The 24,217-nt window shown below is 34.8% G+C and overlaps 1 protein-coding gene across 1 annotated transcript in view; it reads right to left on the bottom strand.

Annotated features, from left to right (window-relative positions):
* The window catches only part of COL24A1 (collagen type XXIV alpha 1 chain), a 390,023-nt gene that overhangs the window by 123,833 nt on the left and 241,973 nt on the right, over nucleotides 1-24,217 (bottom strand). The window contains exons 29-34 of the mRNA XM_007978084.3: nucleotides 20,399-20,452; nucleotides 20,073-20,117; nucleotides 19,910-19,954; nucleotides 13,583-13,636; nucleotides 1,905-1,958; nucleotides 55-108 (exon numbers count right to left, since the gene is read on the bottom strand). Of these exons, the coding sequence (XP_007976275.3) occupies nucleotides 55-108; nucleotides 1,905-1,958; nucleotides 13,583-13,636; nucleotides 19,910-19,954; nucleotides 20,073-20,117; nucleotides 20,399-20,452 (306 nt within the window). The remainder of the gene's footprint in view (nucleotides 1-54; nucleotides 109-1,904; nucleotides 1,959-13,582; nucleotides 13,637-19,909; nucleotides 19,955-20,072; nucleotides 20,118-20,398; nucleotides 20,453-24,217) is intronic.

Genomic DNA, 24,217 nt, shown 5'->3' with positions numbered 1-24,217 from the left:
GTAGGGGATTCAATGATGAAAGTTTAGAGACTCCATTATTTTTTAGAAGGTTACCTTTGCACCTGGTTCACCTTGCAGACCAGACTCTCCCTCAATGCCTGGAGGTCCCTACAAGAGAATAATTTGACACATTACAAAGGCAACAGCAATCTCATGAGAAGATGGTGGTAATACTGAACTCAAGGGTGAGATACCTGTGTCCAAAAGGGCATAATTGCTGTCCCTTTATCAACTTCATAGCATAAGTACAGATACTTTCTGACACCATTTAATAGTTCAAATGTAAAGACAACTTCATCTAAAATTAGGACTTTCAAGATCCATTTCTTCTAATCCTCTCTGTCATCCTTTAAACTTCATCCAAAGGGGTTTGTTCTTCCTTTCCCTTTCTGTAGTGCCTTCAGGAATCTACTTACTTAAAAAATTCATTTTTCTTTGTTGGTTTCATAAAAATATCATGCAAATAAGAGACAAATTTATTCACATTATAGAAGACACAGATAGACAGACAGACACACACACACAATTTCCAGCCTTCTTTCATGGTGGGTCCATTTTTGTTGGGAAGCTTTCAGTTTTCTTTACTTTGAGAACATACAAGTTCTTGCAACCTCTGGCTATTTCCAGGCCTAAAGTTCCTACTATTGCTGATGTTACAACTATTTTTGTCTCCAAGAGACATTTACCTTATTTGTGAGCATGCTATGTGTGCCCCTCCCTTCCCTTTAGGGAGGAGAAGAGTTTTATTGGGGACACAGGTGAACAGGTCTACAGAAATTAAGTCATGTAAACCACTACTTACCATGTTAAGAAATTGGTATTTTATCCTAAAGGCCATGAGAACTCTTGAAACATTTAAAAGAAATGAATGATATAAGAAAGATAAACTGGCAACAAGTAGATGATGGAATTATAGGAGTTGGAGGAGACATGGCATGAGAGTGTAGGGGATAGTGCACTGGCAATAGGGATAAAGAGGAAAGGGTAGATTTAAGAAGAATGGGCAGGAGGAGGCCTATTCAAAAGGAAATGGTCACTGATTAGAGAGGATTAGGTAGAAGAAGGAGTCTAGGATGACTCTCTGTTTTGGGTTATTGGGTATAAGGGATATCTTTCATTGAGATGGGAATTAAACAGAGGAAGAACAGTGGGAAAGTAATGGATTTGGTTTAGATATTTTGAATTGTAGATGTCTGTGGGATATCTAGGCGATGTTTAAAAAGGTAACAGGAAATCAATAATTCAATCTGAGGAAGGAGGTATAAAATACAGCTACCAAGTTGAGATCTATCAGAGTAAAATTGGTAATTAAAGTCACTGTAATAATATGATCACTAAGCCAAGGAAGTAAAAGGGCAACTTCATGTCAAGACTCAGAAAGGCTAATGAGAAGGTGAAGTGGCAAATCAAGACAGAGCAGTTTCACAGCAGCCAAGGGAGCAGTTTCACAACAGCTAAATAAATCAAACATCAAATAAAATGTTTGATTTATTTAGTACTAAAGTTACAAACAATGGAAATAAAAGAATTGGATATTTATAACAAATTTGGCTTATAATTCCAAAATATATCCTAAATTGGGTAATGTCTCAGTATTCTCCTATACAGGGCATATAATATCTTAGAATGAAAGGTTTTCAAGTCAACTTTAAATCAGTGAAGGGAAAGCTCTATCTACTTTTTGTTCTGTCATCTCAATGAGGTAATTATTAGAGGAGAACTTCATATGTATAAAATTAGACATAATAATCATCTCTGCTTTTAATGGAATTTTAGGCTTTTTTCTGAATATGAAACAATACTATGGAAGTATTCCTCATAATATATATCTAATTATTAATTTTACCTTAGAGTCTTACAAAAGTAGAATATTTATGAACAAGAACGAGCCACAAAAAATTTACCTCAATGCCCATTTCTCCAGGAGGTCCAACATCACCTTGCAGTCCTCGCAGGCCCTATATTAAAATAAAATGTAAGATATGAGAATAAAAGTTTACTCTGGGTCAGTAAATGTAGGCATCTGGACATGGGTTTTATAATAGAATACATATTTACATAATACATAATTATATAAATACATAATACATAATTGTATAAATACATAATACATTTATCAACATATTACTTTGTATAGACAAAATTATATCTTTAGTTGATTCGTGTGTGTGTGTGTGCGCGCGCGCGCGTGTTTTTGTTTCTTTTTTTTTTGAGACTGAATTTCACTCTTGTTGCCCAGCTGGAGCGCAGTGGCGCAGTCTCCACTCACTGCAACCTCCGCCTCCCAGGGTCAAGCAATTCTCCTGCTTCAGCCTCTCAAGTAGCTGGGATTACAGGCAACTGCCACCACGCTCGGCTAATTTTCATATTTGTAGTAGAGATGGGGTTTCACTATGTTGGCCAGGCTAGTCACGAACTCCTGACCTCAGGTGATCCACCTGCCTCAGCCTCCCAAAGTGCTGGGATTACAGGCGTGAGCCACTGCGCCCAGCCTCACGTGTGTTTTTAAAATAAATTTACTAAGCTATGCTTGTATTACAAAGAAAAGAGTGGCATTCATTCTTTTATTCTCTAATTCACTCATTCATTCAATATTAAGCACCTCATAAGTATCATATATTGTGCTAAGCACTTTGACAAGGTATCTTATTTAATGTATGTGATAGTCATTCATCTACTTAAAATTCCTAGCAAATATGTGACAAAGAAATTTGCATCTTAAAGATGTAAATATATGATCTTTTTTTTTACTGATTGTGTAGTTTTACCCCTCAAGAAAGTCATACAGTTGGAATCATACAGCATGTAACCTTTTCATACTGACTTCAACTTAGTAGTATGCATTTAAGTTTCCTTTGTAAATTTTTGTGGCTTGATAGCTCATTTATTTTTAATGCTGAATAATATTCCATTGTATGGGTATACCACAGTTTGTTTATCCATTTATTCATTGGACATTGTTTTAGTTAACTGAGGAATCTATAACAAAATAGTATACATTAATAGCTTATAAACCACAGAAATTTATTTCCCACAGTTCTGGAGGCTGGAAAGTCCAAGATAAAGGTGCTGGCAGATTCAGTGTCTGGTAAAGGCCCACTTTCTGCTTCATAGATGGTGCCTTCTAGTTGTGTCCTCACATGTTAGAAGGGGCAAGCTAGCTCTTGCATGCCTCTTTTATAAAGGCACTAATCCCAATAATGAGGGCACAGCACCCCAAAGATCCTGCCCTATAATACCATTACCTTGGGGACTGGCATTTCAACAAACGAATTTTTGGGGAAACATGGTCCAATTATAGCAGACATATTGATTCATACTGGTTGCTTCAAATTTTTTGCACCTATAAATAAAGCTGCTATAAACATTCTTGTACAGGTTTTTGTGTGGACATAAGTTTTCAATTCATTTGGGTGAACACTAAGGAGCGTGATCACCGGATCATATGGTAAGAGTATGCCTACCTTTGTATAAAAACTGTCTTCCAAAGTGGCTGGACCATTTTGCATTCCCACTAGCAATGAATGAGAGCTCCTGTTGTTCCACATCCTTGCCAACCTTTGGCATCATCAAAGTTTTAGATTTTAGTCATTCTAACAGGTGTATAGAGGTATATCATTATTGTTTTAATTTGTAATTCTCTAATGACATATGATGTTGAGCATATTTTTACATGCTTCTATACTATTTCTATATCTTCTTTGGTGTGGTGTCTGTTCAGATCTTTTGCCAACATTTTAACTGGTTTTTAAAGAAAATTGTTGACTTTTAAATGTTTTTTCTGTATTTTAGATACAAGTCTTTTATCAGATATATGTTTTGAAAATGTTTTCTCCCAGTCTGTGGACTGTCTCTTCATTCTCTTAACAGTGTTTTTTTAAGGCAGATTTAAAAAGATGTTAATGAAGTCCAACTTATCAATTTTTTCTTTCATGGGTTGCGCTTTTGGGGATGTAGATAAAAACTCACCAACAAACCTCAGGTCACATCGATTTTCTTCTATGTTTATATTTTAGGAGTTTTATGGTTTTGTTTTTTACATGTAAGTCTATGATTCATTTTGAGGGTGTGTGTGTGTGTGTGTGTGTGTGTGTGTGTGTGTATGAGGTATAAGATCTGCATCTAGATTCATGTTTTGCATGTGGGTATCTATTTGTTCCAACATAATTTGTTGAAAAGACTATCCATTGTATTGTCTTCGCTCCTTTGTCACAGATCACTTGACTTTATTTGTGACTATATACTGTGTATATTGTGTAGAACAAAGAGTGTATCTGTGTTCTATTTCTGGGTTCACCATTCTGTTCCAATGAACTACAGTTGAAATTTAAACCAACATAAGGGTTACAGTGCCAACCTCCTGCACAGTTAAAAATCTGAGTACAACTTTCAACTCCCCAAAAATGTAACCGTTTATAGCCTACTATTGACTGGATGCCATGCTAATAACATAAGCAGGTGTTTAACAGATATTTTATATGTGTATTATACATATACACATATTTTATATGTATATTATATACTGTAGTTTTAAAGTAAGCTAGAATAAAGAATACTGTATTCTTAAGTGGAAGTAGAGCATCATCAAGATCTTCATCCTCATTGTCTCCATGCTGAGTAGGCTGAGGAGGTGGAAGAAGAGGAGGGGTTGTTCTTGCTGTCTCAGGGGTAGCAGAAGTGGAAGAAAATCCACAAATAAGAGAACCTTTGCAGTTCCAACCCATGTTGTTCAAGGGTCAATTGTACTTGTCTATTCTTTTGCCAATATTACACTGTCTTGATTACTGTAGTTTTACAGTAAATCTTGAAGTCAGTGTCAGTTCTCCAACTTTGTTTTTCAATATTGTATTGGCTATTCTGGGTCTTTTGCCTTTCCATAGAAACTTTAGAATCTGTTAATATATACAATGTAACTTGCTTGGATTTTGATTAGAACTGCATTGAATTGATAGATCAATTTGTGAAGAACTAATATCTTAACAATATTGAGTCCTTCTACCTATGACCATGAAATATCCTTCCATTTAATTTCTTTGATGAAAGTTTTCCTCATACAGATCTTACATATATTTTGTTAGATTTATACCTATTTCTTTCTCTCTTTTTTGGTGCTAATGTAAATGATATCGTGTTTTTCATTTTAAATTCCAATTACTCATTGCTGGTAATATAGAAAAGCAATTGATTTTTGTATATTAACTTATACTCTGTTATGCTACAATCTCATTATAACTGCTTATTAGTTTAGGGAATTTAAAAAATAAGTTCTTGAAGATTTTTCACACAGACAGCCATGCCATCTACAAAGGAAGACAGTTTTATTTCTTCTTTCTCAATTTGTATACTTTTTATTTTCTTTTCTTATTGCACTAGCTAGGACTTCCAGGACAATGCTGAATAGGAGTTAAAATTTAACAAAGGAGGAACATGTTTTCCTTATTCCCTTGCTCTTAAAAGTATCTAGTTTTCTCACCAGTAAGTATAATGTTGGCTATAAGATTGTTTTAAAAATATGTTTTTCAAAAAGCTGAGGAAGTGCCCCTTTATTTCAAGTTTGAGAGTGTTTTTTTTATTATGAATGGTTGTTAGATTTTGTCAAACGATTTTCCTGCATCTTTTCATATCATATTTTCTTATTTAGCCTGTTGAGGTGGTGGATTACATTAACTGACATTCTACTGTTAAACCAGTCTTGTAAACCTGGAAAAAATTACACTTGTTTATGATGCATAATTCTGTTTATACATTGTTTGATTCAATTTGCTAATATTTTGTTGAGGATTTTACATCTATGTTCATGAATGATATTGATCTATAGTTTTCTTTTCTTGTGATATGTTTGTCTGTTTTTTTTATTAGTGTAATGCTCATGTAATGGTCTCACGTATGTGGCCTCACATAATTAGGAAATATTCTGTTGTTTCTATTTTCTGGAACAGCTTGTACATAACTGGTATCATTTGTTCTTTAAATGTTCAGTTGAATTCACCAATGAGATAACCTGAGACCAGTGCTTTCTGTTTCAGAGGGTTATTAGTGATTGATTCTGTTTCTTCATCAATATACGTTGATGAAGATATTGATGGAAATCAAATCAAATCAAATCAAGTCAAATCAAACCTATTCAGGTTATCCTTTTCTGTTTATGTGAGTTTTGGTAAAATATGTCTTTTAAGGAATTGGTCTATTTCGTTTAAGTTATCAAATTTGTGGAAATATTGGGAGGCTGAGGCTGGCCAATCACAAGGTCAGAAGTTTGAGATCAGCCTGACCAACCTGGTGAAACCCCATTTCTACTAAAAATATAAAATAAGTTAGCCAGGCATGGTGGCAAGCACCTGTAATCCCAGCTACTCAGGAGGCTGAGGCAGGAGAATCGCTTGAACCCGGGAGGCGGAGGTTGCAGTGAGCTGAGATCACACCGGTAGCCTGGGTGACAGAGCGAGACTCCGTCTCAAAAAAGAAAAAAAAACTGTGAAAATAGAATTGCTCATAATATCCATTTATTATCACTTTAATGCTAATGATATCAGTAGTGATATTGATATTCTGATATTAGTAATTTGTATTTTCTCTTTTTTTCCCCTTGGTTAGCCTGGCCTGAGGTTGATTAATTTTGGTCGCACTGATGTTCTCTATTGTTTTCCTGTTTTCAATTTCACTGATTTCTGCTGATTTTCATTACTTATTTTCTTCTGCTTACTTTGTATTTAATTTGCTTTTCTTTTATAGTTTCCTAGGATGGAAGTTTAGATTACTAATCATAAGTATTTCTTCTTTCCTCATATTTTGATTCAGTGGTATAAATTTCCCTCTAGGCACTGCATCTCAAGCATTTTCACAAACTATATTTTCATTTAGTTCAAAATATTTTTAAATTATTCCTGAAACTCCTTTTTTGACCAATAAGTTATTAAAAGTGTATTATTTAATCTCCAAATATTTTGGAAATCTCCAGTCATTTTCTGTTACCATAGTTTGAGAGCAAACGTTGTATGATGTCCAGTCTTTTAAATTTGTTAAGGTGTTTTATGGCCCAGAATTTGGTCTCTCTTGGTGAATGTTCCATGTCAGTTTGTGAGGAGTGTGTATTCTACTGTTGTTGGATAACATATTTTATAAATGTAAATTAAACCTAGTTGACTTACGGTACTCTCTGTTGACTAATTTTCTGCCTGCTGGGTCTCTCAATTACTGATAGAGGGGTGTTATTGTCTCCAACTATAATAATAGAGTCATCTATTTTTCCTTGAAAATCATCTCAGCATTTGCTTCACGTATTTTGATGCTTCATTGTCAGGTGAATTAAGTATTGTTATGCCATCTTGGAGAAATGACCCTGCTATCATTGTGCCATGTCTCTCTTTACCCTGATAATTTGTCTTGTTCTGAAGACTGCTTTCTCTGACATATAAACATTTCCAGCTTTCCTTTGATGAATGTTAGCATGATATACCTTCCTTCATATTTCAAATGGATTTCCTGAAGACAACATACAATTGGGTCTTGCTTTCATATTCACTTTGGCAATCTCTTAAGTGGTATACTTAGACCATTGACATTTAAGTGACTATGATATCATCGAGCTAGTATATACCATAGTTGTTAGTTTTCATTTGTTGTCTTTGTACTTTATTGCTGCTTCTTCTTTGGTCTTCTTCTTCTTTTTTATTTTTTTGGCTTCTCATTTTATTTTTTATTTTTATGTTTATTTCATTTTTGAGATGGAGTCTCACTCTGTCACCCAGGCTGGAGTGTAGTGGCATGATCTTGGCACACTGCAAACTCTGCCTCCCGGATTCAAGTGATTCTCCCACTTCAGCCTCTTGAGTAGCTGGGACTACAGGCGCGTCCCACCATGTCCAGCTAATTTTTGCATTGTTTTGGTAGAGACGGGGTTTTACCATGTTGTCCAGGTTTGTCTCAAACTCCTGACCACAAGCAATCTACCTGCCTTGGCATCCTAAAGTGCTAGGATTAAAGGCATGAGCCACAGTGCCCACTCTGGCTTCTCATTTTAATTAAGCATTTTATATGATTTCATTTTCTTTCCTGGGTTAGTATACAAATTATACTACTTTTAAAACTTTTTAAAGTGGACACTCTAGAGTTTGCAATACATATTTGCAATTAACCTAAGTCCATTTTCTTTCTTTTTAAAAAGACCCTACAGCACCTGGTATTCCTAGGCCATCTCCAATCCCAGTACTAACCAGTCCTGACCCCATTTAGCATCCAAGATCAGATGAGATTAAGAACATTCAGGGTGCTATGGCCATTGATCTAGTCCATTTTCATATAACACTATACCACTTCATGAGTAGTGCCAGTACTGTATAACATATTCCTCCCTCTTCTTCCTTATAACATTTGACTTATCCATGAGATATAATACCAAATACTGTTGCTATTATTATTTTGTACAAATTGTCTGTTAGATCAATTAAGAATTATAAAAATATTTTATTTTACTTTCATTTATACCTTCTCTAACACTCTTCTTACCTAGATGAGTTTCTTACCTACGTCACTTTTCTTCTCTCTGAAGAACTTCTTTTAACATTACTTGCTGGTCTACTAGTGACAAATTCCTTAAATTTTTGTTTGAGAAAGACTTTATTTCTCTTTTACTTTGAAATTCCCAGCTTCATAATTCCAAAATGTCTGCTATCCCTGAGTCTGTTTCTGCTTGTCTCTGTAGACTGTTTCTGCCTTTTATCTTGCCTTATAATTTTTTTTGAAAGCCAGATATGATATAAATGTAAATGAAACCAAGGTGAATAGGCCTTTAATGTGATATTTTATATTATCTGGCTGTGGGTTAGGCTGTTTTTACTGGTTGTAGCTAGGCGTGTTTCAAAATGGTTACTATCCCTCTCCCTCTGCTGGAAGCAGGAGGGAATTCTTCTCTGTTTGAAAGTGAGAACCTGTTAGGGCTCCGGAAGGACGTAAAACTCAGGAACACGTAGGGGCCTCCCAAAGACTAGGCCCTCTCTGAGTTTTTTTAACACTCAAGCTGGTCTACACTGAGTCCCCAGTAATTTGCCAATTATAGTTTAAAGTGTCCCTACTGTCCAGCTGTGGGCTATGTATTTGCCTGTCTGTCTCTCCATTTTGGGGGCAGTACTTTTTCTTGTGACCTTAATTCTCTGACAGAGCTAAGAAGAGTTGTTGACTTTCAGTGTGTCCATCTTTTTTCTTGTTTTGAGGATGGGAGTGATGACTTCCAAGTTCCTTACATTTCAGACCAGAAAACCCATTAATTAATTACTTAATTAATTTAGAGGCAGAGTCTTGTTCTGTCACCCAGGCTGGAGTGCAGTGGCACGATCTAGGCTCACTGCACCCTCCCCCTCCCAGGTTCAAGTAATTCTCCTACCTCAGCTTCCTGAGTAGCTAGGATTACTGGCACCCACCACCATGCCTGGCTGAATATTTTTTTTCTTTTTGGTAGAAACGGGGTTTTACCATGTTGGCCAGGCTGGTCTCAAACTCCTGACCTCAAGTGATCCACTTGCTTTGGCCTCCCAAAGTGGTGGGTTTACAGGTCTGTGCCCAACCCAGAAAACACTTTACTATTGTCAACCTAAATAACAAAGAGAAAGAGGCTCTCTAAAAGAAATAAGGTATTTATTTTGGAATAGAGCATTGTAATGGGAATATGCATGCTGTAGTAAGCTATGCACATATTCAGGGAGATAAAGAAAGGGAATAGTTTGTAAAGGAAAAATGAGGACTATATAATTGTTTTGAAATGATTATCCTTGGCTATAAATATCAACAACAATGGTGATACCAGTCCAAGGCTGGACAGGCCGTTGCTGGGCAGATGTCTTTTCAGAAATATTTTTTGTATATGGATGCAAATGTTCTTTGGGCAAGGTTGTGATTTTTGCAATTTTTTGTGATCGTTTGTGTTATCAGGCATCTAAGAATGAGAACTCTGTCTTTATGGCCTTCACCTCTATTTGTCAGATTTTTCTTTTATTTTCTTAACATCAGTGACTCCATTTTGATTCTGACAACTTTCACACTATGATTTTTAAATCTTTTTTTGGGGGGAGACTGGGAGATTCAGCTAGAAGCCAAATTGTGCTCCACACACAATTTTTTTTTTTTTTTTTTTTTTTTTTGAGATACAGTCGCACTCTGTCACCCAGGTTGGAGTGCAGTGGTGTGATCTTGGCTCATTGCAGCCTTTGCCTCCTGGGTTAAAGCAATTCTGCCTCAGCCTCTCAAGTAGCTGGGACTACAGGTGTGTACCACCATGTCTGGCTAATCTTTTGTATTTTTAGTAGAGGTGGGGTTTCACTATATTGGCCAGGCTGGTCTTGAACTCCTGACCTCAAGTAATCCATCCACTTCGACCTCCCAAAGTGCTGGGATTACAGGCATGAGCCACTGTGCTTGGCCCCCATGCAATGATTTTTAAAGAATCAAAAATGGCTGGCTGGATGCAGTGGCTCACACCTGTAATGCCAGCACTTTGGGAGGCAGAGGTGGGCGGATTACAAGGTCAGGAGATCAAGACTATCCTGGCTAACACGGTGAAACCCCATCTCTACTAAAAATACAAAAAATTAGTGGGGCGTGGTGGCATGCACCTGTAGTCCCAGCTACTCAGGAGGCTGAGGCAAGAGAATCGATGGAACCTGGGAGGCAGAGGTTGCAGTGAGCCAAGATTGCGCCACTGCACTCTAGCCTGGGTGACAGAGCGAGACTCCATCTAAAAAGAAAAAAAATAAAAATAAAAATAAAAAGTTGCTAAATTTTAGATTACTTGTTTTTGTATTTTTCGTTATATCTGTGATATATTAATAGATTTGTTAATAACAACTAACTTTTCCTTGATTGTAATTCTTCTTTTTACTTCACTGAGGTGAATAATTCTTTATATACATGGTTAAATTTTACTTAATTTTTTGTTCAGATTTTTACAATTATATTTGTAAGTGAAATTTATCTGCCGCTTTATTTTGGCTGCTCTCTTTGTCTGACTGAGATGCTGATAGAGGGTACTCTTATCTTTTGTTTCCAAGACTGTTGCCACTCTAATGAGGAACTGAGTGAAGTTTTATTATACACTTTTAGTTAACTTGAGAATCCTATTAACTATTTTTTGAGGTAAGTGGAAATGACTTCTGGTATCTAAGAAAAAGTAGCTAGAAAATAATATTTTAAAATTTACAGGGGATATTATAAAGGAAGCTTATGAAGAGTTTAAATTTTAGAGTATAGCATTCCCCTTGTTCCCTCTTTAAAGGCAGTTTTCAATAATTAATAGATATTAACTATATTTATTTAGGTCAGGAGATTTTTTTTTCAACTTGTCTTCTGAAACGGAAGAATAAATGAACAAAATGATAAAAGAGAGAATGAACAAATGTCACCATTCTCCTCTTATTGAGGGCGATTGTGCAGGTTGTACACTACATAAACCAAGGGACATTATTTGTTACAAGGTTTGAGTTGATTAGACATTTTCTTTCTGTACATATGTGATTAAAATGTACATCAGGGGTCAGCAAATTTCTTTTTTTTCAAGGGCAAGACAGTAAGTATTTTAGGCTTGTGGGTCATGTGGTCTCTCTGTCAAAACTTTTAAATTTTGCTGTCATAGTATGAAAGCAGCCATACATACATAAGGGAATCGTTGTGGCTGTGTTTCAGTAAAATTTGATTTACAGAAAACTAACTGGACTGAGGACTGTGGTTTACCTATCCTACTTTATGCCCACATACTTCTAAGGGAATCTAATATTATCATGAAGATTTTAAGATGGGTTATGGTTATAGCTGAAACTCCTAACTTACATATCTGATTTTCCTCTTACTCTCTCAGTTTCTTGTGCAGTTTCAACCTTTTCTGCCAGCGTTTTGTAAATGTTGTAGCTCTTTAAGCCTCAGCCTTAGATCTTTTTCTTTTCTCACCTCTATACTCTTTCTATAGGCAATGAATCCAATATTTTTTAACTTCAGTGCATTCCTCTATTCTGAATCCAACTGCCAACTTCATGTTTCTCAAAGACACCTCAAATTCAACAGTTAAACTGAATTTATAATCTTCCATTCTCAAACCTACTTTTCTGTGTTTTTTTTTCTGTTTCAGTGAATATTATCACCAACTCTTTAATACAATAAGCCAGAAATTTAAGAATTATACTTCACATACGGAGTCTTTATTACCTATTGATTTTATCCCCTTTTGAATCATTCTGTCCACTTCATTTCTCTGTTCATAAAAAAGGTGCTGCCGATTTTTATCTGTATTATTGCAACAGCCAGCCATTCTTGGTTCCTTCCATTTTGTGATTTGACTGATATTTACAAAATAGATATCAGATAATAAACTAAATAATCTGATAATAAAGCTAGTCCCAGACCTTTAATAATACCTTTGTTCTAAGGATAAAAATTAAAAATGTTGGCACTAGCCCTCATAAAGCTGTGTGTGTTTTGCCACCTGCCTCCTTTCTAACCCCATCTGGCACTTACGTATATATACCAGACATTATACCAGGAAAGGGGATTACAAAGATAAAATAAATGGTCTCTGATTTCAAGCAGGTTACAGACTTTTTAGGGGATACACTTAAGTAAATAATGTTAAAGAGAGTTGCATTATTTTAGGTCAGATAAATATCAGAATTGAAATGACATGTTAAGATATACATAATAGGGAGAAAACCAAGAAGGATTTAGCTTAAAAAATCAACAACATATCTAAAATTCTTTATTTGGAAAGAACTATATATACTGTCAAATCTTTACTTATTGTTTTGAGAGCTTATATCATAGGTTAAATATATAAATGAGGAAAAGGTTATGGTAAGAATAGCTCTTTGTTAGAATTTTCCATTTGCCACTAACTAAATGAATTATACAAAAGCCACTTGTAAATCTTTGTGTCAACTGATGATAAAATCAATGCAGTTGTTTGAAAGACTACATTGTATTGTACATCTTAGAAGCACATTATAGCACATTACATCTGACACCATTAACCAGAAGAATGACTTCATTGGCAAAAAAGAATAAATTGTAAGAAAGTAGGTGTGACAGGTCTTTCCTTTTCACAACTTACCTTCCATGGAAACTCTGAAACTGTTTCATAACGATTTTGTAAGTTTTTGTATTGATGCAAGTTTTTGTACTGTTGAGGTAACTGCATTTCTGTCATGTTTGCACATTTTGCCCCATCAAAATGTTTGGCTTCTCTCTATATGGTCTTCTAATTATAGAAATTGCCTCATAAGTGTGATTGTGCGTGTGTGGCAATGTAATATTATAAGAACAGCAAGCCATTCAGAAAGAGAATTTCTGAGATTCAATAAAACAGAGTTTTCTTTGTTGAAAACAGAAATATGCTCAGATTTAACAGCTCCAGAAAAACAGCACCATATTTGACTATATGAAACCAGAAAGGCACTGCAAACTATTACTTTTTATTCTATGTGATTTGTCTGTGGTGTCTATGATAAATGCTGCTTTCTAAAACATACCAGTCACAGCACAGCAGAGCAATAATAGAAATGTAAATGTACATTATGAGAAAAACACAATTAGAAAAGTATAAACTTACTGGCTCTCCTGGAAGTCCTCTGTCACCTGTGCTTCCAGGAAATCCCTGTAAACCCTGGACAAATAAAGGCAATACTTGTAGGAAAAGTGTTGTGTGAAGATGTTTTACACAGTTTCCTTACCTTAGCTTTCCTATAGATCCTTCCACCCAACTTTTCTGTCTACTTCTATTTTTTTTTTTTTTTTTTTGCTTTTGTGGTAAATTTACTATTTTAACCATTTTTAAATGTAGTTACGTGGCATTAAGTACATTCACATTGTTGTGTAACCATCACCAGAACTTTTTCATCTTCCCAAACTGAAACTCTGTACCCATTAAATACTAACTCCCCATCACCCCTTTTTTCTATTCCCTGGCAACCACCATTCTATTTTCTGTCTCTATGAATTCGAATACCCTAAGTACCTCATATCAGTGAGATCATACAATATCTGCCTTTCTGTGACTGGCTTATTTTACCTAGCATAATGTCTTCAAGATTCATCCCTGTTGTAGCATGCGTGAAAACGTTCTGCTTTTTAAGGTTGGGTCCACTGTATGCATATCCCACATTTTGTTTATCTATTAGTCTATCAAAGAACATGGATTACTTTCAACTTTTGGCTATTGTGAATAATGTGGCTATGAATATGGGTATACGAGTATCTGTATGAGTCCCTTTTTTCAATTATTTGGGTATCTACCTAGAAGTGGAACTGATAGATCATATGGTAATTCTCTGTTTAACTTCTTGACAAACCACCAAACTGTTTTCCACAGCAGTCCCCCTATTTTATATTTGTACCAGTAATGAACAAGGGTTCCAATTCCTCCACATCCTTGGCCACACATATTTTCTTTTTTTTTTTTTAATAACAGCATTATAATGTTTGTGAAATAGTATCCCATGGTGGTTTGATTTTCATTTCCCTAATGACGAGTGATGTTGAGCATCTTTTCATGTGCTTACTGGCCATCTGTATACCTTCTTTGGAGAAATGCCTGTTCAAGTCCTTTGCTCATTTTTCTATCAGGTTTTTTTTTTTTTATTCTTGAGTTGTAGGAGTTCTTTGTATCTACCCCTATTTTTATTTAATCCTCACTCTTATACTGTGACAAATAATTACCCAAAATTATTTTAAATCTGAATTTCTTTACAGTGTTAATGTCCATATAAAGCTTCCTTTTTCAAAAAATAATAATGTCCTTGCGATGTGTTAATAAGTATGACTTATGTCTTTAAACCCTGGCAAGGCACAGGAGACTTAGAACCTAGATAACTGGAAATAACCATACTGAACCTGTAACTTCCTTTTTTCCCCATCTTTACACTCTTTGTAGTACCATAAAAGAGTGTTTCAGATATGAAGTAGATAGAACACTAAACCAAATTCTGAGTCTTCTCTGACTCAGTCAAAGATTTATTGAGCATTTACTGTGTGCGAGGCACTGATGACCACTGACAATACATAACATGTTGACCCATTTGTAAGTTGCATCTTCTTTTTTTGCTTTATTTTATTTATTTATTTATTTATTTTGAGATGGAGTCTCACTCTGTTGCCCATGCTGGAGTGCAGTGGCGTGATCTCAGCTCATTGCAAGCTCCCCATCCCAGGCTCACACCATTCTCCTGCTTCAGCCTCCCGAGTAGCTGGGACTCCAGGCACCCGCCACCACGCCTGGCTAATTTTTTTATTTTGTATTTTTAGTAGAGATGGGGTTTCACCGTGTTAGCCAGGATGATTTCGATCTCCTGACCCCGTGATCCGCCCGCCTGGCCTCCCAAAGTGCTGGGATTACAGGCGTGAGCCACCGCGCCCGGCCATAAGTTGCATCTTCTGCATTATTGACCTTGGGAAAGTTGATAACTATACAGCTAATCACAAATACCATTTTACCTCAAAAAACTAAAAGGTATAAAAATATGACATTAAATTAGAAGTAAAGATATTCAAAGTTCTTAGCAACACACTGTCTTCTAAGTTATAATCTTTAATGCTATGTTCAGTTTCTCTTGCTAGGGAAAGGGAACTATGTAAAATTATGGACTCCCATCTAGTTGAGGCTCTGTTTCAGTCATGTAAATGATATGGTGCCTATTTACTCCAGGCTCCTTAATTAAGAGATACGATCATTATAAGGAATCTCTCTGTGCCTAGTAGACCCACTGAAATATACAGAAAACTTCAGAACTTTAAATAATATCTGCCCAATTTTCTTTGTAAAGTATGTATAGACATAATATCAAGCTTATAATGTACTTTTAATGCTGTTGATACTGCATAAAAGCTCTTTTGCAAAGCCACAAAATAATTTAAGTGGACTCTGTTTTTATTGGGGAAAAAGCGGAAAAGCACAAGCTGAAATAAAAATTATCTTTAAGGCTTTTTAGAACTCCCTTCTCCATTACTTCAATCCAGTAACTATGATAATGATGACCATGAGGATAACAATGGTTATTTTGGTTGTTATTTATTAGAGCCTGTGCCAGGAACATAATAAATAACATTTGTTATACATTTGTTATAACTATAAAAGATTTCCTATATCAAAGATGGGGAAACTGAAGCCCAGAGAAGTTAAGTAATTTGTACAAAGTCAAGACTGCTAGTAAGTGGCAAAGCCAATATATGACTTCCAATATGATTGATTCCAATAAAATATAATGATACATTATATGCAAGAGAATAATGATATTTATATATATATATTATATATTTTATATATATATACTTATCAGAAATACCAACGGCCAAAAGAAAATGGCAAGTTATCCTTATAGAGCTGAATAAAAACAAAATATCCCCCAAAAGACTCTGTCAACCTAAAATCTAATATCCAGTGAAACTGTACTTCAAAAGTAAAGGAGAAATAAAGACATTTCATAACAAAAACTAAGAGAAATATGCACTAGCACACTTTACTACAAGAAATATAAAGGATGTTCTATAGGTTACAGGGAAATGACACCATTTGGAAACACAAATCTTCAGAAAGGAAAGAACAGCATCAGAAAAGGCAAATATGTGGGTAAATGATAAACATTATTTCCCATTAAACATCTCTAAAGTATGTATTTCATTTACATTATGAAAACATTTTATTTATATTAAAGCAAAAATTATAACTTTGCAAATATGTAGTTTAAAATATATGTAGATGTAATACATAAAACGATTATAGCATAAAAAAGTATTAGTAAATGGACCTATATTGTTGGCAAGTTTCTTACACTTGTGTTAAGTATTTACATAAAACACTTATTTTGTGGCACTTCACAGAAGAAGTTTGCTGATCCTTGACCTAGAATAACCATGGAAAATTATAATGAGAAGAAATAGAGCTAAAAATCCAACAGACAGATTAAAATAGAATTCTCAAAATTATTCAATGCCAACAGAAGACATTGAACAATAACAACAAAAAGGAAAAAAAGAAAAACAGATCATTAAATGGGAGACCCAAATATAACCATATCAATTACGTATCAATAATTACATTAAATTGAAATTGAACAAATGCTCAAATTAAAAGGCAGAAATTGTCAGAATGAATAAAACGCAAGGTCTAACTATAAGATAAGATATTCACTTTAAATATCAAGACACAGATAGGTTGAAAGTAAATTAAGGAACAAGATATGCCATGTAAGCAGCAAGCATAAGAAAGCTGGAGAAACTTTATATTAGTATTAATATCAGATGAAGTATACTTCACAACAAATAGTATTACCAGGAGTAAAAAGCATTACTACAGATAAAGAAGAATATTTTTTTAACAAAAAAAGAGGATCAGCTGATGAGGAAGACATAATAATTACAAATGTGAATAAACTTACAGTAGAATTTAAAAATACATAAAGCAAAATTGGAAAGAATTAAAGGTAGAAATACAGAAACACAAAAATTATAGTTGGAGAATTTTTACACCCCTATCTCACAAACTGATAGAATATCTAGACTTAAAAAAATACTCAGTAATGTATGAGTTATGATAGTTTTTATATTATTTAGAGAACCTAAAATAGTGATCCAGGCCTTAACACCTTATTAACACAGTGGATTGTGGTCTTTCTTCCTGATTTTCTTTTGAGTCAGATGTATGAGAGGCAAGTATTATACAGGAAACAGTGTTGGTCCACAGACAAATACACTTTTACTAGTTATCTGGATTACCAGAGCACTATGTGTTGCCAGTTTTCATTTAATTCCTGGCTTAAAATTATGAAAACTTAGAGATGGAGAGGGTCTTAGAGCTCTCATCCTAACCATTTTTTAAAATTCATTTTAAAAATAAAGAATATGTATTTTTAGAGATGGGGGTTTCACTACATTGCCCTAGCTGGTCTCGAACTCCTGGGCTCAAGAGACCCTTCTTCCTCTGCCTCTGAAAGCGCTGTGATTACAGGCATGAGCCATCATGCCTAGCCCTAACCAATTTAAACACGGTTATATGGTTTTTAGGAGCATACACTAGACCAAAAGTCAATCTGACCTCGAATTTAGTTTTCTAATATACAGCACTGCCTGTTTGTTGATAGTGCATAAATGACTAGAGACACTAAGACTGTGCTGAAGGATCAAATGAATCTTTGGGGCTTGTTTGGCTTTTTTCAATTGATTGTTCCCAGCTTCTCCAAGATCTCAATTCAATCAAGGAGAAGGAGACCATGTAGGTATAGAGCCAAGTAAACCTCAATAACTATTATAAATTTATATTTAATGTCCAACCTTGTCATGCACTAAGGAAACTTAATTCTTCCAGGAGTCTACGTGACACGTTTGCCAGGGTAAGGTTTCAAACCAGGGTAAGGTTACAAAATGATTCTAGTATCTTTTATTTAATTGAGAAAGTCAAACATGAAATACTACATTTATACAAGCATACATTGATGGGCTAAAAATGAAGGTAAAATTCTAGGGAAGGTCAAAAATGAATGACCTATAATTTTACCTTCATTTTCAGTACATCAATGAATACAAAATGAATAAGTAATTTTATTTATCTGGGCCTCATTTTTTTTTTAAATGAGAGGAATGAACTTGAGCTCCAAACTTTTCCACTCACTGCAACGTATGGGCACTGTATAAAGTACAGCAAAGTAGTCATAATCTATACAAACACCATTTATATCGATATAATAGAAACTCAGATGATGAATATTAAAACTCAAGTAACATTCTTTGAATAACGTTAATCAATAATACAATGCCACACACAAGTTCTTTCCCAGACATAGTCATTTATTTTCTGTCTTAGGTCTCTGGTATTTTAGGTTGGATCACTGTTAAACACAATGTTATTGTGGGAAACAGCGGGCAGGGGGCAGCAGATTTCAAAAAGGAACAAGCAAATGCAGTGACATTTACTATGTAAACAATTATTAATACTATAGCAGCTAAAACATTTTTATTCTATCCTTTTCTGTCTTCCGAGCTGCAATATATTTATATTATCTATTTTTATAACTTTATATTATATATATGTGTATATAACAAATCAAAAGGTCATCATTAAAAATTAAAATTCTGAATGAAAGTAAAAATATTCATATACCTAAGCTTATGTGCTCATATACATGTACTATCTTATGTGTCTATGTGTAAGTATGCATGTGTGGGTCAATCTTTATTTAACTTTTTTTTTCCTCTTACTTAGTGATGATAACCACAGAACTTGTTGCCTTTCAGGGAAAAAAATGTATAATTCTGGTAAGATTTTTGATGGTAGGAAAATAACTAGTATTATAAAATATTAACAACTCCTAAGAAGTGCCATGGGAAGGCATGATGACACACACAGCTCTACACTCTAAAGGCCTAAAAGGAATTCAAGTTGAGTTAAAAGAAAACTAGGCAAGAGGCCCGAAAAAAGTTACTTATTATGTTAGCTTTATTAACGTCTCATTATATTTATATGTCATGCCATTTTATTTTGAAATGGGTTTTACAGTAAAACTAATTTATCTTCACTCTATTTACCACAGAGTGAAGTAAAAGTATCAGTTATAACCACCAGTTACGGATAGGTACAACCCAGGCCCAGAATGGGTAAGCAACTTGCTCAAATAAAACAATGACCCAATGATTAAAGGAGAAAAAGAACTTACATTCTTTTAGTCCAACGTACTGAATACTAAACAATAGTTGTATCAGAGAATAAAGCAGATAAGGGTAATCAGTTCATAATTTATACATATATCAAGATATCACATTGTATACTGCAAATATATGTAATTTTTATGTGTCAAAAAATCCCCCAAACATTGTATGAGCAGCCCCTCTCCTCGAAAAATAGCAGATAAAAATTGTTTATTGCCTGATTTTTTTTTTTTTTATTACTTACTGGTTTCCCTGGAACTCCTCTTTCTCCAGGGTTTCCAGTCTTCCCCTACATGAGAAAGAAAATGCTTGAGTCAAGTAGTCCCCTCCAAAAAGATTAATCATACTAAGAAAAACAAAAAAGACTTAAAATGTTCATCTTTAATGTGAAATGTTTTATTACTTACAATAAGACCATGAGGCCCTCTTTTTCCTTGATCTCCTTTTTCACCCTAACAAAGCATCAAAGCCAGGTGAGTTAGTAAGAATGTGAATTATCATCTTATATATGCTAGCATATATTCACATACAAAAAGATAGTAAGTATACATTTCAATATTGAAAAGTAAACATCTCTGTGTGGGTAGTAAAAACTTTTATGTATTTCATACTTAGACAAAGAGAAAATTTAGAACCATATTTTTGTAAGGAAATATGTTGTTTTTTAGACCAGTAGGACATACGGGCTCAATAAAATTTAACTGTATATGAAATGAGAAAAATCAGTGATTACCTTGGCACCTTGTATACCTTGTTCCCCTAAGAGACCATCTGGTCCTCTTGGCCCCTAGAGGTGAAAAAAATATCCTGTTGTTAATTTGAAATGTTCCCTTTTCTTTTCTTTTCTTTTTTCTTTTTTTTTTACTGTTATGTGTCCTCACAGATGAAGATGCTGTGCCCTTCTCTAGTTGACAAACTCCTTCTACTTGATTTTATGCCTGGCAACAGAAAATACTACAGCTAGGTATATGGCTCAACCTCTCTGCATGGGAGAATCAGCCCATGTTTTTAAGATTTAATGACAAATAGTAAGTCAAATGAGCACAAAAATAGCTAACTCAGTGGTTGAGGTGGTTATAATATAGGTGTGTTATTTGGGTATTTTGTTCACTTTATAGTTTACTCAGCAGCCAGCCAGGATTTATTCTTAATCAACTCTAAATCAAAAGTGGCTAGATTTGTTTCTCTAAACAGTCTCCTTAAGTTTAATATTTTAAGATGGTGCTCTTTTCACATTATTAGAAAATGATACCAATGCAGGAACAGAAAACCAAACACAGCATTTTCTCACTTATAAGTGGGAGCTGAATGATGAGAACACATGGACACATGGTGAGGAACAACACACACTGGGGCCTATCAGGGGGCCTGGGGGGAGGCAGTGCATCAGGAGGAATAGCTAATGGATGCTGGGCTTAATACCTAACTGATGGGATGATCTGTGCAGCAAACCACCATGTCACATGTTTACCTGTGCAACAAACCTGCACATCCTGCACATGTGCCCCTGAACTTAAAATAAAAATTGAAGAAAAAAAAAGAAATAAAGTTTAGCTGGAATGGAAAAAAAGAAAGAAAGAAAGAAAGAAAATGAGTGCTGACTGCATTGTACCTGCTATGCAACGGCTTGCCAGGAATTACTGGGAGATGGCAGGAGCACAGAAAAGGTAAGAGAAAATACTACTGAAAATATTCGTGTAAATTTGAAACTTCTCAGTGTTCATTCAATAATTAGTTGCAAAAAAGCCGTTGCAAAAGTCATTCTATAATAAAATATAGAATACTCTTCCGTTAAATTATCACTTTCTTTGGAAGACCTTAAAGTCTTTGTTCAGGGACTTGATTCAATTCTACAGACTCTAACTGAATACCTGTGGAAAAGGAATTGTATTAAGTGTTACGGTGATTTATAATTGAGAGGAAGTTTCTCTATTATACAAATATACAAAAGACAATAATATATATATAGAGAGATAAGACATGCCAAGGACCAAAACAAGAATTCAAAGAGGGAGACAACCTTCACATTTGTAATGGGAATAAAGATATTTTTAGCAGATGGAGGTCGAGTTCTCATAGACTTATTCCAAATAGAAGAAACTCTACATTGAGGGATAGTATGAGAAAAAAATACAGAGGCATGAAAAAAGATGCTCACAGAATAAAAACATAGTTTGTTTGGTTAGGCTATTGATTACATGTTGATAAATATTAAGATGTAAGTGTGGAAAAGAAGACTAGGACTTATAAGGTGAAGGACTGAAGTTTACTTTTAAATAATTTGGTGGAAAACTGATGCTGAATATTTCTATACAGAACAGTGATACACATCTCCCAGGACAACATACAGATTTGAAGGAGTCCTTTAGGCTTCAGAATCTTCTCTTGTATCACATCTGAGATAAGCTTTGGTTTAGCTTTATATTATTAAAAGCTGTTTACTGTAATAGGACTCTCTTCTCGGGAACTCTTAGGGTAACTGCATTCCTTGATCCTCAGAGGCACATTCATGGATTTGGACAGAACACATACTTCATGGAGGATCTGTAGCTCCACTGATCCTGATAAAGCCATAGCTCCGGCCCTACAATTTCTAAGTCTATATTCAAGGTACTCCAAAATCTATTCCCAACTTCCTTTCTGCTCTATTTTCCAATGAAGGACTAAAAAACTGAACTACAATCTTACTGTGCAAGACCTTGAAGATCAAGTTGAGGAGCATGGACTTAATTTAATAGATCAGTATTTTTTAACATGTGTTATTCATTCAGCAGATGTATACTGAGTGCCTACTAAAAGCCAGGCATTGTTTTAGGTCCAGAGGACATGGTAGGGAGAAGAGACAAATCCCTGAATTCATAAACAAGCAAATAAGTACGTAAAACTAAATTATAAAATGAAAATATGTAGTTAAGTGTAATGAAGAAAAATAAAGAACTAGAGAGTATCCAAGGTGGAGAGGACTATTTTAGATAGGGTGGCCTGAAAAGTCTCTCTAAAGTGACATGTGGGTAGACACCTAAAAGAGGTAAGATTGCAAGCTACGCAAATAATTTGGGGAAGGTCACTATAGCAGAAAAAACAGCAAGTGCAAAGTTCTGATGAGGGGGCATGCTTAGAATATTCAATAATTGAGTATCTGAAGATGAAAAAAGAACAATGTTCAAAGGATGACTCAAGTCTTAAGCATGAAGTTCCCTCAGGACTTTGCTCTAATAATCACCCTCAACCCTCAAGATGATCTTGAAATTTCAGCCATCTGTATTGATTCTTTTTCTCTAGCACCTTCAATGCCTAATTCTTCTCTTTTTGCTCTGAAAGAAACACAGCTAACTTTTTTGAGTAACAAAAGAAGAAGGCCGAAAGAGTGTGAACAGGAATGAGTGGTCAACATTCTAAAATACTATAAAAAACAAGTAAGGTCTAAATTGAAAATGTGTCCACTGGTAATTAATTGGGCCCTTAAAACTCCTTTACAACCTAGAATTTCTATGTATTTCTTTGATATTTTATTACTGAGTAATTGGTAGAAGATAACAGCATCAATAGAAAGCAAATTAGAAATGTAGGTTTGCTTGGGGTGGAGAGGGAGGAGTGGTGGAAGATAAGGAGTTCAACTCTAGATGATCAAGCCCAATGAAGTAGATATCTCCAAGGCTAGTGATATAGAGTTAGAAAGTTAGAAGTCATTCTGAGTTTACATGGTGGCAGCCATAAGCGTTAAGCTTCAAAAGGCCCCCAGACACACAGTTGTACATTTAGAATTTTTTAAAAAAAGATTGTTTGGTCCAAAGATAGAAAATACGTTTCATTTCTTAGATAAATCAGATTAAGTGGCTGCCTAGATATATACATAGAAAAGGCTGCATCTAGCTGGACTAAGTCTCATAATTAATTGCCAGTTTCTTATTTGGGCACAGAAATCACCTACTGCCATTGCTGAACTAGTCCAAACCCCAAATTTTAAGATGAAGAAACTGAAGTCTGTAGACGTTAGATGAGTAGCCTGACTCCCATGATGTCTAAATATACAAAGACTGAACGACTATGCTTTATTAAGTTTATCATATTTTTTCAAAGGTTAGAAAGAAATGAGGTTAATCCTGTCAGCAAGTGAATTCAGGCTGGAATAGAGGACCTGAAATTTAGAAGTTTACAAAATGAATATTAAACATTCACAAGTAAAGTGCTGATTGGTATTGCAAATCAAGGGAACTCCTTCTAAAATTAAGGAATACATATAGTAATGATAACCACTCATTTTATGTTTTACATTTAAAAAATACTTTTACCACTCAAAGCAATCTAGAGATTCAGTGCAATCCCTATCAAAATACCAACGTCATTTTTCACAGAGATAGAAAAAAAATCCTAAGATTCATATGGAACACAAAAAAGAGCCCAAATAGCCAAAGTAATCCTAAGCAAAAAGAATAAAGCTAGAAGCACCACACTACATGACTTTAAAGTACACTACTGGGCTGGGTATGGTGGCTCACACCTGTAATCCAACATTTTGGGAAGCCTAGGAGGGAGGATCACTTGAGCCCAG

This window comes from Chlorocebus sabaeus, chromosome 20, assembly GCF_047675955.1.
Source record: "Chlorocebus sabaeus isolate Y175 chromosome 20, mChlSab1.0.hap1, whole genome shotgun sequence".
Classification (NCBI taxonomy): domain Eukaryota; kingdom Metazoa; phylum Chordata; class Mammalia; order Primates; family Cercopithecidae; genus Chlorocebus; species Chlorocebus sabaeus.
Note: the sequence above shows the minus strand (reverse complement) of the source record. Positions and strands in the feature narration are given on the sequence as shown.